The sequence below is a fragment of the Sycon ciliatum genome, chromosome 4, assembly GCF_964019385.1.
Source record: "Sycon ciliatum chromosome 4, ocSycCili1.1, whole genome shotgun sequence".
Taxonomy (NCBI): domain Eukaryota; kingdom Metazoa; phylum Porifera; class Calcarea; order Leucosolenida; family Sycettidae; genus Sycon; species Sycon ciliatum.
The window spans coordinates 36702420-36720635 of NC_088646.1; the positions used below are offsets into that span (position 1 = coordinate 36702420).

The 18216-nt window shown below is 46.7% G+C and overlaps 2 protein-coding genes across 2 annotated transcripts; one reads left to right on the plus strand and one right to left on the minus strand.

Moving 5' to 3' along the window:
• The first annotated feature begins 6664 nt into the window (after nucleotides 1-6664).
• On the plus strand, nucleotides 6665-8516 carry LOC135813546 (uncharacterized). The gene is made up of 2 exons (XM_065326638.1): nucleotides 6665-7081; nucleotides 7387-8516. The coding sequence occupies exons 1-2, from the start codon at nucleotides 6778-6780 to the stop codon at nucleotides 8514-8516; spliced, it is 1434 nt and encodes a 477-aa protein (XP_065182710.1). The 5' UTR covers nucleotides 6665-6777.
• Nucleotides 8517-11513: 2997 nt separating this feature from the next.
• Nucleotides 11514-14582, minus strand: LOC135813548 (uncharacterized). The gene is made up of 3 exons (XM_065326639.1): nucleotides 13358-14582; nucleotides 11846-13090; nucleotides 11514-11608 (listed from the first exon to the last, which is right to left on the minus strand). The coding sequence occupies exons 1-3, from the start codon at nucleotides 14580-14582 to the stop codon at nucleotides 11514-11516; spliced, it is 2565 nt and encodes an 854-aa protein (XP_065182711.1).
• Between the last annotated feature and the right edge of the window lie 3634 nt (nucleotides 14583-18216).

Here is an 18216-nt window from a genome sequence, read left to right on the forward strand (position 1 = left end):
TATAGGATATTGACCTCGACTTTGGTCTATATTTCCCATATAGACCAAAGTCGAGGTCAATATCCTATTTATCACGATTCCTTTGCCATAACCCCAAAATTTGAACCTTTAGGAGCTATTTTAACTAGGGCTGAAACGATCGTGAATTTTCACCTATCGATTTGTCTTTAGCTTAACGATCGATTAATCGATTATAATCGTAAGCAAGTAGTGGCAGAATTTTGTGAAAAATACTCTGTTTCCAAAAGCTAGGCCTTCGTAATACCAAAAATCTGCATTAGTGATAGGGTAGCTCCGAAACGTGGCAGTTTTGAAGCCAATTTAACATCAGAATATGCACCATGCCCCTGGCAATTGCATACTGACAGTGGAAACTGATTCAAACATCACAAAACGAGGGTTTTCAGTACTTTTTGCACTCAAAATCCCCAACGAGTAATCTATAAAATGGCAATAAATAAGATAAATTGTGCACTCATAACAACAGCAAAAATGAAGAAAGTCAAGTTCCATAACGTTTTCTTGTGACTGTCATCAGTGGAACGCTACATGTATATAAGTGTGTGTTTTAGTTACTCTAATTTCAGAAATTTTCGGTGCTGAATATTTTCGATATGAGGGCAATAGGCTAGGCTAGGTGAACAGCAATTTTCGGTACAGTCTAGCAGTTCCCTATTGGATTATGTGTGTTAGTGTTTGTTCGGTGTATTGAAATTTTAGGTGTGAAACAGACGCACCGAAAGTACCGAAAATAAAAGTACACCGAAAATTTGTGAAATTACAGTATTACATTTTTATGTGACGGCGTTCCACTGATGACAGTCACAAGAAAACGTTATGGAACTTGACTTTCTTCATTTTTGCTGTTGTTATGAGTGCACAATTTATCTTATTTATTGCCATTTTACGACTATTGTCTCCTCGTCGATTGAGTAATCTATAAGATAACGATTACTTGATTGAAACTCGGGTATTGAGCCAATAATAAAAGTAGAAAGGAAAAGGACATAATTATGGAAACGAGTTAAGAGTAACTCTCCACCACTGTAACTAGATACTATATACAGTCAGAAAGTCCCCCCCCCCCTTCTTAACTTATCTTTGATATTTTTGACCCACCCAAGTTGGGTGGTGTGCTGCTTTGCTGCTTCGAATTGTAGTTAGACCGCTTTGTCAAATCGGCTCCCAAGATAACACAGAGCCACTTCGATACTTTGTATTGCGGTGAAGCCACCATCGATAATATGGGGCGCAGAGGACAATTCGCGCGTTGTGGACAATACCAACAGAAAGAAGTTCGAGCAGGATCATGAGTCAGTGAGTGAAGCGGAGCTGGAGGAACAACTCCGCTCACGGGACGAGCAGCTAGCAAATGGGAGACAAGTGGTCTGTACAGAAACGGAGGATGAGACAGGTGATCAGAGGATAGAAGAGCAAGAAGAGCAATTGGATGACGAAACGGTTGGTGAGGAGACAGAGGACGAGGCAGAGGATGGTAGTGATGATGATCGTGAGGATGACGAGCGGAACGAGGAAGAGAGTGATGAGATGGACGAGGAGGAGTCGGGTGGGAAGGAGCGAGATGAGGCGGATGAATGTGTTGATCGTAAGAAGTCAGCTGTGTATCTACACTTGTTATCTCGTCCTGACTGTCTTAGTGTGTATGATGACTCTCATTTTTCTGTACTGTGTCGTGCGCGTTATGTCCAACAGTTGAAAGTCCTTGAGGCAGTCTGTATACGTATTCATAAGCCTGTTTTGTGTAAGCAGAAGGAGCACGTTGTTGCACTGAAGTTGTATTCGTAGGTTGACACTTCATTTAGCGCCTTCTCGCCTTTGGTTACGTAATCTTGTTACCTTTTTGTGTTTCCTCTAGTGGTTTTATTGCACTTGTATTTTGTTGTTATTTCTAACACATTTCTATTTACAGTACTTAAATTCAGTTTCTTTGGTTGTATCCTTAGTTCCGTATTTTTTCCCACTGATGATAGGAACAAGAAAATCCATTATGGGTTTTCAATAATATTTTTGTTATAAAATACACAGTAAATACATGTCGAACAAGTAACGTAGTTGCGTGATGTCTGCGGCCTTCATCCTATTCATAGCTGTATTTTATTTAGTAATGTTTTATGTATGAGAACACAGAGGTGGTACTTATGTCGAGTGGAAAGGGGACTGATCTTGGCAATTTCGTAAAGACTAGCGGAGGGAAAGCGACGATCTTTGCTAAATAAGATTTTAAGGAGCATGCGGTTATGGGTTTCTAGCTTGTTCAATACAGTAGTAGTTATGCCAGACCAAGCAGTATCACAGTAGTCAAGTAAGGGCAATATATAGCAACGATAAAACAAGCGTTTGCAAGAAAGAGGAAGATGTCTCGTAACGAAGCACAGAAGAAACGGGCCTATCTACAACGTGTGATTGATGTTGAGCGAGGCACCTTCACACCTTTGGTTTTCGCGACCAATGGTATGTGCGCTTCCGAATGTTCCCGTGCTCTAAAGAACATTGTTCAGCTCATTGTCGAGAAGCAGCCAGAGCTTAGTTATGCAATGGTAATGTCGCATTTGCGCTGCAGGATCTCTTTTATTTTGCTCCGCTGGCTGATTACTTGCTTTCGTGGGTGCAGAGCTTCATACTGCCGAAAGCGTGTAGCAATTTCATTCCTGGACCAATGCCGTTTGCTCCAGTTGTGAGTGGGAATATAATTATAAGGCCCTCCATGTGCTGTGCGCGGAGGCCTTCGGTTAATTTCAATATCTTCCTTTTTGGCCGGCTTTCCAAGTTGCGCTATTGTGAATAATGATCTGCTTTGATAGTAGTGACTGCTAATAATTGCCTGGATTTGACTCGAGTTTGGATTTTTCTGCAATCATCTTTCCGATCACATTACCATAGATTTTCAATAAAGTTCTTTGACTACTACTACTACTACTACTACTACTACTACTACTACTACTACTACTGAAATGTGTTTTTATTGAAAGCACAAAGCAATGAAGATGTGAATGCAAGGAGGGCAATGAATTCAAAAGGCGAACAGCACAATTGTAACAAAATAGAAAGATAACAAATATTAATGGCAACAGCAATGTTTATACATGAAAAAGGGGAAGGAAAAGGAAAGAAAAACATCCAAACCAGAACTGCTTGAACACCGCCAGAAATGAAACCGAGATTCATACAAAAGAAAAAACTTCAGGACACCGGAAAACAAACTTTAGATCACATTTTGACATTATACGAGATGATGACAACGAAAAACTATGCCCTAGAGAGCACACGGCAGTCATTCACAAAGCTCGCCGAGCGCTTAGAGCGATAGGAGGACCTGGAGCCACGTAAACAGGTGATACACCAGCGAAGTAGGCAGAATGACAAACGGCATCGCAAATGATTGACAACAACAGAATACACCAAATCAGCATTTTTCTCTAGAATACGGCCAACCAATGCCTTCAAAAACACGGAACACTCCTTCCCTATCATGCCGTTGGTCGCAAATACCAGAGGGGTGAATGTGCCCCGATCGATCTGATTCACTCGCTCTGCGTAATGCCGCTTTTTTTCCCGCTCATTGCGCTCCAATTGGCTCATGGCTTTTTCACGAGACAGCAAGGTGGCCCTGGGATGCGTTACCCGGATATCGAAGAAGGCCTCCTGCTGCCGCGTCCAAAAGCCACGAGCCCTGACGTCAAGCCGCGCTTCCTGGGATCGGTTAGATGTTGACCATGCCAATGTCTCACCACCAAATGGGAGAAGGTTGGGCTCGATTGCCACATCGGGACTTACACTTCTGAGTAGCTCAGCGATGAGATCACGTATCTCATTATGCCTTGCGGTGGGATAGCCACCACAAGGGCACACCATGGCATGGTCAGTCGACAAGTTAGCTCCGCATACACAGTTCGTTGGAAGACCATCAAGCGGTAGACCGTACCGAAGCGCCACAGCATCTCGAAAATCTGATTTGTTAAGTGTTGTGCCATGGGCGGACCTTGGTTCAACAGTCAGCCAGGCGGACACGCCCTTCTCACCAGCTATCTCCACCAAGAATCGCTGATCTGCCGTCAGGTGATCATGTACTGTGGCCAGGATCTCTATGTCCCTAGCGTCTCTCTTCTTCTTGCCTTCTCTTAAACGCTAGCGAGTCTCCATCACAGCCTCGCTAACGCTAGCATCGCGTGACGGAATTTCCATTGAAGCTGACGGTGGCCGGTGCGGAAGCCATGATGAGGTGAGAGACTCATCAGCGGTTTCATTGTTGACTGTGTGACGCGGCGGACGCAGTGAGAGCCAAATCTCTGACGCATCACCTCCATCCAGAGAACGAACATCACCGCGCTCCCGGTCAGCAGAGACAATATCCACCGACCCAGAATTCAGCGGCATAGCTTCCACGTTAGTAGTAGGGACCAAGCCGGTTCTGGTGCAAAGTCGACCTTTGACCTTTTGTGAATGGGTACTTGAACTCTGTGGTTGTTAATTAAGTGGCCACTTGACCTTTTAATTGGATAAATGGTAATGAAGTGGCCACTTGAGATCTGAAGTGGTTTTGAAGTGGGCCAGGTGTTATATTTAATTGGATTAATGACTAAGTGGTGTTTGAAGTGCCTCTCGGCGACATAAGTGCTTTTAAAGTGGTGGGTGTGGTTGTTAATAAGAGTCACTGTCTGGGAATGTGTTCTGAAATGGAATCACATCACATCGGCGATATCCGAATCGAGGCCACTATCATAGTCTTGTCCATCAGCCATCTTCTTCCGCCATATATTACATCACAGTCCAGCAGATACACAAACACACACACACAAATATGTTATGAGTAATCGTTCTAGAAACTTCTTTTTTTACCTTTGTATGAGTAATCTTTCAAGTATGTTCATTCGTAGACACTTGTCTAGAACAAGAAGTGGGCAATTCGTTATCTAGATCAAAGTGACTTGACAGACAAGAGTAATGGCACAAGTATGTCATGGAAACTTCTAGACTACATCAAAAACCAGTTCTCTAAGCAGTTGATCACTCAATACTTTGAAAGACTACATGATTGTACTACCACATAATATAATTTAACAATCAGCAGCAGCAACAACAACAACAACAACACGCACATCATCATCATCATCATAGCACTGTCACTTACCGCTATTGCAGATGATGTCTTTTTTGTCAAGTCCTTGATTGCTTCTTCGTTTTTTCCTCCAACTCTTCTACCGTCACTGTCTGTCAAACACCAGTGCTTCACCCTTGCTCCTTATATACACCTCTTGAATGCTATTATACAATGCACTTTCTCGATCAGCTATTATGGTATAGCAAGTCCATCACCACTGCAGCTGACCTAGAATTGAATTACCCGTCGAAAGTTCTGGAACCTAAATTTAAATTTCAATTGTAATGCTACGTAGTGGAGGTACAACTGAAAAACAATGCATTTCCCACCAATTGATCAGACATGTAGGTTGATACGGTTGAAAGCACCTTTAGCGGCGGTAATTGTATGTCACAGAAACATCTCGAAGATCGCACCCGTCGAAAGTTCTGGAACGTAAATTTCAATTTCAATTGTAATGGTAGGTAGTGGAGGTACAACTGAAAAACAATGCATTTCTTACCAATAGATCAGACATGTAAGTTGATAGGGTTGAAAGCACTTTTAGCGGCGGTATTTGTATTACAAAGAAACATCTCGAACATCGATGCAAAAAGAACCTGTCAATAGCATGCACTCTGTACTGCATTCTACCAACTCTCATTGCACACTCCACACAGTATATAAACCGCAGCTCACACCCGCAACTGTATCACAGGTTGGTGAAACAGTGCTACCGCTACTCCTTTGAAACATGAAGCGGATGCATAGTTCAAGCGGCGGTGGCGGTGGTGAAAGTGATGTGGGAGTTGGTGAGGATGACAGCTCTTCACCCCCAAAATTGAGAAAAGAATCCGCACTTACTTTGACTCGTACAGCTCCTCGTGGATTCTTGAGAGAGTATAGAGCCAGTTTCATAGACGTGCAGAAGGATGTTCTTGGCGTTCTCAACGATCTATCGCCAGATCTGTATGAAACAATGGTGCACGAGCTAGGCATCCAGCCGTTCAAAGCTGTACTGGTTCTTTGTGTCACTGTTGAGAAGCCCAATGCCGCAGGTGCAATCGTCTACGCCTCTCCATTTTTCCGAAGCCGGCCTATGACTGTGCTGAACGTGAGCAACATTCCAGGTCTACTAACCGCCGCCTTCGACGGGATCACTGCAAAGGTGGACGCTTGGGTGCAAGGTGGTTCAGGCTGGGCTGTGAGTAATGTGAAAACTGCACATCTTGATATTTGCAAGTATCGTCCAATGCGCATGTCGTCGTACCTTCCTCTACCTAAAAAGTTAGCTTCGTCAAAGGCCATCATCAATGTGAAGAATGACGACGAGCAGTGTCTGAAGTGGGCTCTTCTGTCTGCCCTGCATCCAGCTGTGCAAAATGCAGAACGTGTGAGCAAATATGCGCAGTATTCGCAGAGTCTCAACTTTGACGGTGTAGAGTTCCCTGCAACCATAGATGATGTGTACAGGGTGGAGAAGGCCAACTCGCTAAACATCAACGTGTTTGCATTTGAAGAAAACCATAATTATCATTCCCATAAAGTTATCAGGTAGTGACAATGCAATAAATCTCCTGATCCTGCAAGATGATCTCCTTAGCCATTACTGTTGGATAAAGGACTTAAGCGCTCTATGTGCCAGCCAGACAAAGTCCCAACACAAGAGGTTCTTCTGCATGCGATGCCTCTCCGCATATCGCAGCGATACCACTCTGAAGAAGCATCAACTATACTGCAGCGATGTGAAGGCAGCGACAGTCCAGATGCCAAAAGCAGACGAGCAGCTCAAGTTCACGGACATACAGCGGAAGATGAAAATGCCGTATGTGATCTATGCCGATACTGAGTGTCTGCTGAAAGCAACGTCTCCAGAGCGCCATGGGAAGCAAACTGTTCGTGAAGCTGAACACGTGCCATGCGCAGTATCGTATGTCGTCGTACGCTCTGATGGTGTACTGAAGAACACTTTCATGTTCAGAGGTGAGTCCTTCAGCATAACTAATTAAATGTACTGCTCAATGTGTGTGTGTGTGTGTGTGTGTGTGTGTGTGTGTGTGTGTGTGTGTGTGTGTGTGTGTGTGTGTGTGTCTGTGTGTGTGTGTGTGTGTGTGTGTGTAAATGTGAAATATCAGCGTTAATCGTATACCCAGTCGTTAAATCTTTATTCTCACAATATCCAGTGGTCAATAAGAGAGATAATATTTTATGAAAAAAAAGAGGAAAGAGTGAGGAATAATTTGTTGTTGTTGTTGTTGTTTTTGTTCTTTCTACTTTTGTATATGTAGGAGATGATCCGATTGAAAAGCTTTTCGAAGAGCTGTCCAAGGAGGAAGAGCGCATAGAGGAAGACCTGAAGAACATACGTCCTATCATCATCACGGATGATGGAGAGGTGCAGTTCCGCAATGCCGCAGAGTGCTGGATCTGTGGCAAGAAACTGAAGGGTGCTGATCGAGTGCGCGACCACGACCACCTCACCGGACTGTACAGAGGAGCTGCACACAACGCCTGCAATTTGAAGTTCCGCATCGTGCCAGAGCACCATCCCATCCCCGTTGTATTTCACAACCTGAAAGGGTATGATGGACATCTCCTGATATCCAGCATCGGCCTCACGTCCATGAACACTGAGGAGTACATTGACAGACAAGGACGGCGTCGAAGCAAGGTGAAGGGGCGTGTTACTGTCATACCCAACAATATGGAGCGGTATGTGTCATTCTCGTGGGGGAGATTCAGATTCATTGACAGTCTTTCCTTTCTGAACGCATCGCTGGACAAGCTAGTGAGCAACACGCCTCGCGACTCGTTCTTTCATCTCAAGTCCCTGGCTTCGTCGTACAGCAACAACGCCACGGGCAGCAACGTCACGGGTAGCAACGCCACGGGCAGCAGCAGCAGCAGCACCACCACCACCAGCAGCACCACCACCACCACGACCAGCAGCACCACCAGCAGCACCACCAGCAGCACCAGCAGCAGCAGCAGTGCACCAGGCTCGTCTAGCAATACCCTGCTGGATCTCCTGCATCGCAAAGGTGTCTATCCCTACGAATACATGAACAGCAGCGCTAGGTTTTCCGAGACTGGTCTTCCTGCAAAGGAAGACTTTTACTCACGCCTCTCAGAGTGCCACATCAGCGATGAGGACTACTGCCATGCCCAGCGTGTGTGGACTGCATTCGGCTGCAGCGACATGGGCGACTACCATGATCTCTATCTGAAGACCGATGTGCACCTTCTTGCAGATGTGTTTGAGAAATTTAGATGCACTGCAATGGCCACGTACGATTTGGACCCGACACACTACTACACCCTGCCTGGATTCGCGTGGGACGCCCTTCTGAAACATACAGGAATTTCGCGAGGTATTGAAGATATAGGTGGGTTTGAGGACCCGCAGTATTCTGAGTAGCAGTCGTAGAAACAAGAGTAGCTTGTTTCACGTCGGAACTTTCAATGTTCGTGGACTAAATTCAAATTTGAAAAAGAATCAACTTATTTGTGACCTAACAAGATATGGAGCTGAACTCTGCTGCCTGCAAGAGACGAAAATCTCTCAGGGCTTCGATGGAATTATTGATAATTATCGACTCCTGTGTCTTTCGTCGACCTCTCGACACTATGGACTTGGATTCGCCGTAAAAATAAGTTTACTGCCCCGAATTCACAGATACTGGAGTATCTCTGACCGGATCGCTGTGCTGCAGCTATGGCTATCCGATAGAACTCTGTGCTCGTTTATCAACGTTTATGCACCAACATCTGGACGCGTTGCGGAGGACCCTGCCTGTCTGGATGAATTCTACAACAGTTTATTGGAGACAATTCAGAAGCTTCGATCATCAGCCATGCTTTTCGTGATAGGTGATTTCAATGCAAAAGTTGGAAAACGTTCCGTTACAGCTACGGGGAGACATGATTTGTCGTGCTGCGGAGCACACTCAAGAGGCCGCCGCAATTACAGTGGACAGGTTCTGACTGACTTTGCGTCGGACAACCACCTGTTTGCTTGCAACACTGCATTCCAACACCGTGCGGCACATATCACAACATGGACAGGATGGCGTCACAACCCAGACGGTGGTTCAGCAATACCCATATACAACCAGATCGATTATATATTCTGTCGGAATAGTGAGCGTTCTGTGGTGGAAGATGCGAGGTCATATGCGGGGACAAAGATGGAGAGTGACCACCGCCTTGTCCTCGCTAAAGTCAACCTGACCAATCTTTACAAGAAATTGAATGCGCCATGCATATCAAGGGAGACCAATGACAAATTCAGTGTATCTGAATTCAGTGACTTGAGCAAGAGGGAGGCATACCAAGCGGCAATCGAGCGGGGTCTGGAATTGACATGCCGTGAGATGGACAACATGGGTGTTGAGGAGCATGCCCGGAAGATCACCGGCATTATGAAGGAGTCAGCTGCATCATCCATTGGCATAGTACCAAAAAGAAGAAAAGTACATACAAATGGCTATAACAATGCCATTGAACAGCTAGCCGAGAAAAAACGCAAGTTACGTTTGGATCTCACTAACTGCAAAGACGCTGGGAAGATTTCTGAGATGAAGCAAGAACGCAATCGCATTTCACACCAGATTCGGCGGGAATGCCTCAAGATGGCATCGAGCAGGCTTGATGAACGAGTGGGAGAAATAGGAAGAATAAAGAATGACGCAAAGATGTTCAAAGCAACCCAGCTACTCCGTCGTCAGAAACAATCACCGGTTATCGTTGAGGATGCTGAAGGCAAAATTATATCTCAACCTGCGGAATCGGTGGAAGCGGTCAAGGAACACTTCAGAACTATATTCTGCGACCAGGCACTAGCAACAACTATGTTGGAGAGGAGTGAAATGCCACTGAACCGATCCATAACGACTGAGGAGGTGTCCAAGGCTGCAAAACGTTTAAATAACGGCAGAGCATCCGGCCCCGATGGAATCCCGGCTGAGCTCCTGAAGTATGGGACGCAATCACTGCATGGTAACATAGCCACATTATTCAATAATTACGCTAAAGATCAACGCATCCAGCTTGGTGATGGTATATTGGTCCCGTTGCCGAAACCGGGCAAGAAGAGAGGTCCTCCTGCAAATTTGCGGCCAGTCACCCTTCTAAATACACTACGCAAGCTACTGTCTCTAATCGTATTGACGCGTATTAAGCCGGCAGTTGATCAATACCTCTCGCCCTGCCAGAGCGGATTTCGCAGCGGGAGAAGTACAGCGGATGCTGTGTACTCCTACAGATGGTTGGCAGCAAGATGCCAAAGAGTAAAGGAAGATATCGCCATTTTGGGAATTGATATGTCGAAAGCCTTTGACACTATTTCAAGACCAAAGCTCATGAACGTGCTGGAGACTATTGTGAACCGGGACGAATTACATCTTATTCAGTGCTTACTTACGGATACCACCATTAAAGTACGGCTAAACAACATCCTGAGCCAGCCACTTGAAACATACAATGGGACTCCACAGGGAGATTCTCTGTCGCCGGTATTGTTTACGATATACCTGGAAGCTGCGTTAAGAGAAGTACGAAACCGTCTACCGCCGCGACCAGACCGAGACGTCCAGCTGCTTCTGCCCGGAGAGTCGGAATATGCAGATGATGTGGACTTCATCAGTACCGACCAACAGTATCTAAAAGATTGCCTTCCTACAATATCCTCTTCGTTAGCAGAGTGGAACTTGAAGATGAATGAGGGGAAGACGGAACACACCATGATAAGCAGACAAAAGGATCGAATAGAGGAACAGTGGCGACACACAATAAAGCTGGGCTCGATGCTTGGAGTGGATGAGGACATAGGCAGACGAAAGCGGTTGGCTACAAGCGCACTTCACCGGATGTGGGTGATATGGCTGAGAGGGCAACACATCAGAGAGTCTCTACGAGTGCGCCTCTATAATAGCTTCATTCTACCAATCCTGCTTTATAACTGTGGCACGTGGAGTCTCACGGGGACACAGGAGCGGAAATTGGACTCTTTCCACAGGCAGCAGCTGCGAACAGTGATAGGCATTAAATACCCGCTCATAATAAAGAACACTTCCCTGTATAAACGCACAGAATCTCGTCCCGTGAGCCAAATCATCAGAGATGCTAGATGGAGGCTGTTTGGTCATGTGCTGCGTTTGGAAGAGGCAGCCCCAGCCAGACGTGTCATGGGAGCTTACTTCTTAGGGGGTAACGGCCCCAGCTTTAGGGGACGCCCAAGAACAACGCTCCCGCGAACGCTCAATAATGATCTCAAAAAGCTGAAAAATAATACCGCCCTAGAGACTGGCGATGACTTGAACATGCTGCAGCAGCTTGCCCAAGACCGTCGACAGTGGCGGGAACTGGTGAAGGCTGTATGTAGCTGCTAATGAAACAATGGACATAATTTATACCTTTATATATAGATAATGGAGATGACTGCAACAGGCTGCAGCAGCTCGCCCAGGATCGCCCTCAGTGGCAGGACCTGGTGAAGGTTGTATGTAGCCGCTAATGCAACAATGGACATAACTTTGCGTTTCCATCTTGTCTTTTTTGTGATTGTGATGCTTGATGTGCACTGTGCTTCCTCGCATTCACTTGCTCCTTCTTGCAGCTTGTCTCTTTTTTTTCTGTTTTTTTGTTTTTTGTTTTGTTTTGACGCTCTGTGTGCATTGCGCTTCCTCGCGCTCACTTGCTCCTTCTTGCGGCTTAAGCGAAGGCTATATGTGAGCTTTATAAGCTCACTGATGCTAACGCGAATAGAGCATAATAATAATTGAAGATATGTTGACGCCTGCTCAGGGTCGTGTGAGCTCATGTACTTGTTGTTCGCCCTGGCGTGGCGGTGTGACGCCATTGTAACACCGCCACGAAGACCGCGCTCGACGAACAGATGCATGTCCACGTCGTCCAGCAGAGTGAGCGAAATTCCTGTATGTTTCAGAAGGGCGTCCCACGCGAATCCAGGCAGGGTGTAGTAGTGTGTCGGGTCCAAATCGTACGTGGCCATTGCAGTGCATCTAAATTTCTCAAACACATCTGCAAGAAGGTGCACATCGGTCTTCAGATAGAGATCATGGTAGTCGCCCATGTCGCTGCAGCCGAATGCAGTCCACACACGCTGGGCATGGCAGTAGTCCTCATCGCTGATGTGGCACTCTGAGAGGCGTGAGTAAAAGTCTTCCTTTGCAGGAAGACCAGTCTCGGAAAACCTAGCGCTGCTGTTCATGTATTCGTAGGGATAGACACCTTTGCGATGCAGGAGATCCAGCAGGGTATTGCTAGACGAGCCTGGTGCACTGCTGCTGCTGCTGGTGCTGCTGGTGGTGCTGCTGGTGGTGCTGCTGGTGGTGCTGCTGGTGGTGGTGGTGCTGCTGCTGCTGCTGCCCGTGGCGTTGCTACCCGTGACGTTGCTGCCCGTGGCGTTGTTGCTGTACGACGAAGCCAGGGACTTGAGATGAAAGAACGAGTCGCGAGGCGTGTTGCTCACTAGCTTGTCCAGCGATGCGTTCAGAAAGGAAAGACTGTCAATGAATCTGAATCTCCCCCACGAGAATGACACATACCGCTCCATATTGTTGGGTATGACAGTAACACGCCCCTTCACCTTGCTTCGACGCCGTCCTTGTCTGTCAATGTACTCCTCAGTGTTCATGGACGTGAGGCCGATGCTGGATATCAGGAGATGTCCATCATACCCTTTCAGGTTGTGAAATACAACGGGGATGGGATGGTGCTCTGGCACGATGCGGAACTTCAAATTGCAGGCGTTGTGTGCAGCTCCTCTGTACAGTCCGGTGAGGTGGTCGTGGTCGCGCACTCGATCAGCACCCTTCAGTTTCTTGCCACAGATCCAGCACTCTGCGGCATTGCGGAACTGCACCTCTCCATCATCCGTGATGATGATAGGACGTATGTTCTTCAGGTCTTCCTCTATGCGCTCTTCCTCCTTGGACAGCTCTTCGAAAAGCTTTTCAATCGGATCATCTCCTACATATACAAAAGTAGAAAGAACAAAAACAACAACAACAACAACAAATTATTCCTCACTCTTTCCTCTTTTTTTTCATAAAATATTATCTCTCTTATTGACCACTGGATATTGTGAGAATAAAGATTTAACGACTGGGTATACGATTAACGCTGATAATTCACATTTACACACACACACACACACACACACACAGACACACACACACACACACACACACACACACATTGAGCAGTACATTTAATTAGTTATGCTGAAGGACTCACCTCTGAACATGAAAGTGTTCTTCAGTACACCATCAGAGCGTACGACGACATACGATACTGCGCATGGCACGTGTTCAGCTTCACGAACAGTTTGCTTCCCATGGCGCTCTGGAGACGTTGCTTTCAGCAGACACTCAGTATCGGCATAGATCACATACGGCATTTTCATCTTCCGCTGTATGTCCGTGAACTTGAGCTGCTCGTCTGCTTTTGGCATCTGGACTGTCGCTTCCTTCACATCGCTGCAGTATAGTTGATGCTTCTTCAGAGTGGTATCGCTGCGATGTGCGGAGAGGCATCGCATGCAGAAGAACCTCTTGTGTTGGGACTTTGTCTGGCTGGCACATAGAGCGCTTAAGTCCTTTATCCAACAGTAATGGCTAAGGAGATCATCTTGCAGGATCAGGAGATTTATTGCATTGTCACTACCTGATAACTTTATGGGAATGATGTGGTTTTCTTCAAATGCAAACACGTTGATGTTTAGCGAGTTGGCCTTCTCCACCCTGTACACATCATCTATGGTTGCAGGGAACTCTACACCGTCAAAGTTGAGACTCTGCGAATACTGCGCATATTTGCTCACACGTTCTGCATTTTGCACAGCTGGATGCAGGGCAGACAGAAGAGCCCACTTCAGACACTGCTCGTCGTCATTCTTCACATTGATGATGGCCTTTGACGAAGCTAACTTTTTAGGTAGAGGAAGGTACGACGACATGCGCATTGGACGATACTTGCAAATATCAAGATGTGCAGTTTTCACATTACTCACAGCCCAGCCTGAACCACCTTGCACCCAAGCGTCCACCTTTGCAGTGATCCCGTCGAAGGCGGCGGTTAGTAGACCTGGAATGTTGCTCACGTTCAGCACAGTCATAGGCCGGCTTCGGAAAAATGGAGAGGCGTAGACGATTGCACCTGCGGCATTGGGCTTCTCAACAGTGACACAAAGAACCAGTACAGCTTTGAACGGCTGGATGCCTAGCTCGTGCACCATTGTTTCATACAGATCTGGCGATAGATCGTTGAGAACGCCAAGAACATCCTTCTGCACGTCTATGAAACTGGCTCTATACTCTCTCAAGAATCCACGAGGAGCTGTACGAGTCAAAGTAAGTGCGGATTCTTTTCTCAATTTTGGGGGTGAAGAGCTGTCATCCTCACCAACTCCCACATCACTTTCACCACCGCCACCGCCGCTTGAACTATGCATCCGCTTCATGTTTCAAAGGAGTAGCGGTAGCACTGTTTCACCAACCTGTGATACAGTTGCGGGTGTGAGCTGCGGTTTATATACTGTGTGGAGTGTGCAATGAGAGTTGGTAGAATGCAGTACAGAGTGCATGCTATTGACAGGTTCTTTTTGCATCGATGTTCGAGATGTTTCTTTGTAATACAAATACCGCCGCTAAAAGTGCTTTCAACCCTATCAACTTACATGTCTGATCTATTGGTAAGAAATGCATTGTTTTTCAGTTGTACCTCCACTACCTACCATTACAATTGAAATTGAAATTTACGTTCCAGAACTTTCGACGGGTGCGATCTTCGAGATGTTTCTGTGACATACAATTACCGCCGCTAAAGGTGCTTTCAACCGTATCAACCTACATGTCTGATCAATTGGTGGGAAATGCATTGTTTTTCAGTTGTACCTCCACTACGTAGCATTACAATTGAAATTTAAATTTAGGTTCCAGAACTTTCGACGGGTAATTCAATTCTAGGTCAGCTGCAGTGGTGATGGACTTGCTATACCATAATAGCTGATCGAGAAAGTGCATTGTATAATAGCATTCAAGAGGTGTATATAAGGAGCAAGGGTGAAGCACTGGTGTTTGACAGACAGTGACGGTAGAAGAGTTGGAGGAAAAAACGAAGAAGCAATCAAGGACTTGACAAAAAAGACATCATCTGCAATAGCGGTAAGTGACAGTGCTATGATGATGATGATGATGTGCGTGTTGTTGTTGTTGTTGTTGCTGCTGCTGATTGTTAAATTATATTATGTGGTAGTACAATCATGTAGTCTTTCAAAGTATTGAGTGATCAACTGCTTAGAGAACTGGTTTTTGATGTAGTCTAGAAGTTTCCATGACATACTTGTGCCATTACTCTTGTCTGTCAAGTCACTTTGATCTAGATAACGAATTTCCCACTTCTTGTTCTAGACAAGTGTCTACGAATGAACATACTTGAAAGATTACTCATACAAAGGTAAAAAAAGAAGTTTCTAGAACGATTACTCATAACATATTTGTGTGTGTGTGTTTGTGTATCTGCTGGACTGTGATGTAATATATGGCGGAAGAAGATGGCTGATGGACAAGACTATGATAGTGGCCTCGATTCGGATATCGCCGATGTGATGTGATTCCATTTCAGAACACATTCCCAGACAGTGACTCTTATTAACAACCACACCCACCACTTTAAAAGCACTTATGTCGCCGAGAGGCACTTCAAACACCACTTAGTCATTAATCCAATTAAATATGACACCTGGCCCACTTCAAAACCACTTCAGATCTCAAGTGGCCACTTCATTACCATTTATCCAATTAAAAGGTCAAGTGGCCACTTAATTAACAACCACAGAGTTCAAGTACCCATTCACAAAAGGTCAAAGGTCGACTTTGCACCAGAACCGGCTTGGTCCCTACTACTCACGTTGTTGATGTTAGTTACTGAGTTCCGCTCCACTGCCTCTCCGGACGATTCCTCATCCGCCAATTCGACCTCGGCCAACTCCTCAGCTGCATCTGGCCGGCTCGCAGCCGTTCGCGTGCTATCGGCAGCAAGCTGTGGCACGGCTGCCTCAATTATTGGGCGCACGGCTTCGGTACACTGCGAATACTCACCCTCACATAATGGTGCAACTGGGGGGATGCCTAGCCCGCCACGGCGGCATGGAAGTCCCATAAGCTGACGAAGGGGATCGTCACTGCTTAGAGACACACCAGCAATGGCAGGCAGCAGGGAATTATTAATTGCATCATCCAATCTAGTAAATAGGTCGGGAGAGCAATTTACGGCCCGAAGGCAATAACGCCAGCGCGAAATAATGCTGCGCACAAGCACAGTATATGCAGCATGTGGCTGAGTAGTGGCGAGTTCGGAAAGGTGCTCGACTTGGCGAACCCACTTATCAACCTTGCCCGATACAAATGTGTGCAGGAATCTCTCAGACCCAAGGGCGCCACCAAGATAAATGCAACCATCCGTAACAATTCTCACCCCAGTCCCAGCGAATAATTCCTGCGCTGCGTGCTCGAGAGATGGCTTCACGAGAAGAACTGTCTTCTCCGGATTGGGGTGGTACCCATAGTCGGGTCCCAGCTGCAATAACTTAGACCAGTAAAGGGATGCGGCTTGAAGGGTGCCAGCAGCGGAATCATCATCAGCGTACCACAGCTGGGTGGTGTTTGGACATTCGTGTGAAAGTTTGTTTATGAGAGGCATAACAGCAACAGCGTAAATGGCCATCGCAAGGGGGTCACCCTGGCACGTCCCCTCACGGGAAAGAAGTTCGCCCCCACCCGCTACGAAGAGGCGGCATGGCGCGCCATACGTGTTCTTGAACACCTGACCTAAAGCAGGACAGAGAGCGGGAACATTGTGCAGGGCAGCATTCCTATTTAGAGAATTGAATGCATTAGATGCATCTATTAGCAGCACGGCTTCGGTTTCAGGAAGACCAAAAACCCCTGCCATTGCCTGAACGGCAGCCTCGCAAGCAGCTGGCATGCCAACGCAAAGTTGGCGCGGGGCAGTCGCAGCTCTGACGTCGCTTTCGATCACCTTCATTATCGCTCGCCCTATAATCCTCCTAAACACCTCCCCAACAGCTATGGGTCTAACACCTGGGGATTTATCAAGGGGGATCAGGCGAGCGGCAGTGAATGCATCCATGAAACTCGGCTCGATATTCGCAGTACACAATAAGCGTGCCGAATCCGCCAATGCAGTGCAAAGTCGGTTGGAAGCTGGGCCGAAGCACGTTAGCATCCTGGTCCAGGCCTCCGAGTCTAGTCCGGACGGACCAGCGGCACCCTTCATGGACCTGCTCACAAACTTGATGAGGCTTGGCGTGATGCGCTCGAAGAGTATTGGGTTCACCCGCTGTGAGTCGGTCGGCGCCACCAATGAGCCAGGAACCGCCGGTGAGGGAGACGGGTGCTTGTCATGCAGTACCTCAGGCACAGTCTTTTCACCACCGGCCGAGTCCTCCATCCCGAGCACTGAGCCAGGTGAGTCATCACCTACCATCCTCGCTGCAGAGTGAACCTTCCCTGCGAATACTCGTCGACTGAAGGTTGTATCGTTCACTGTATCAGGCAGTTTCTGGCGACGCTTCCCAGCGGGTAGGTGCGCTTGAATAAACCTGGCTTCGTCCAGGATGTCCTCAAGCCTGCCACATGACCACGATTTCATACGTCGCGTGATGTGGGTTGCATTCTCAGCAGCCCGGGACTCCGGGTGAGGTCGCTGTAATAGTAGCTGGCACGCAACCGTTACCGCTGTCCAAGAGATGGGACGAAGTGGCGAGTCAGCGGCAAACGCTGATATTAAGCGGGCCAATTCATTCACAAACGAAGACCCGGCTGAACCATACGGAATCATTACCAGATTCCTCTCCCACTGCACACATTCGTTGTATACGTCTTGGAAGCAAGCTTGTATGTCATCCGCCGGACTGTTCCATATGTTTTCGTCGAAACTATGCTGAGAATCGTCCAGACCGGCCAAGAGCAATGTTGTATCTCCTACTACTACTACTACTACTACTACTACTACTACTACTACTACTACTACTACTACTACTACTACTACTACTACTACTACTACTACTACTA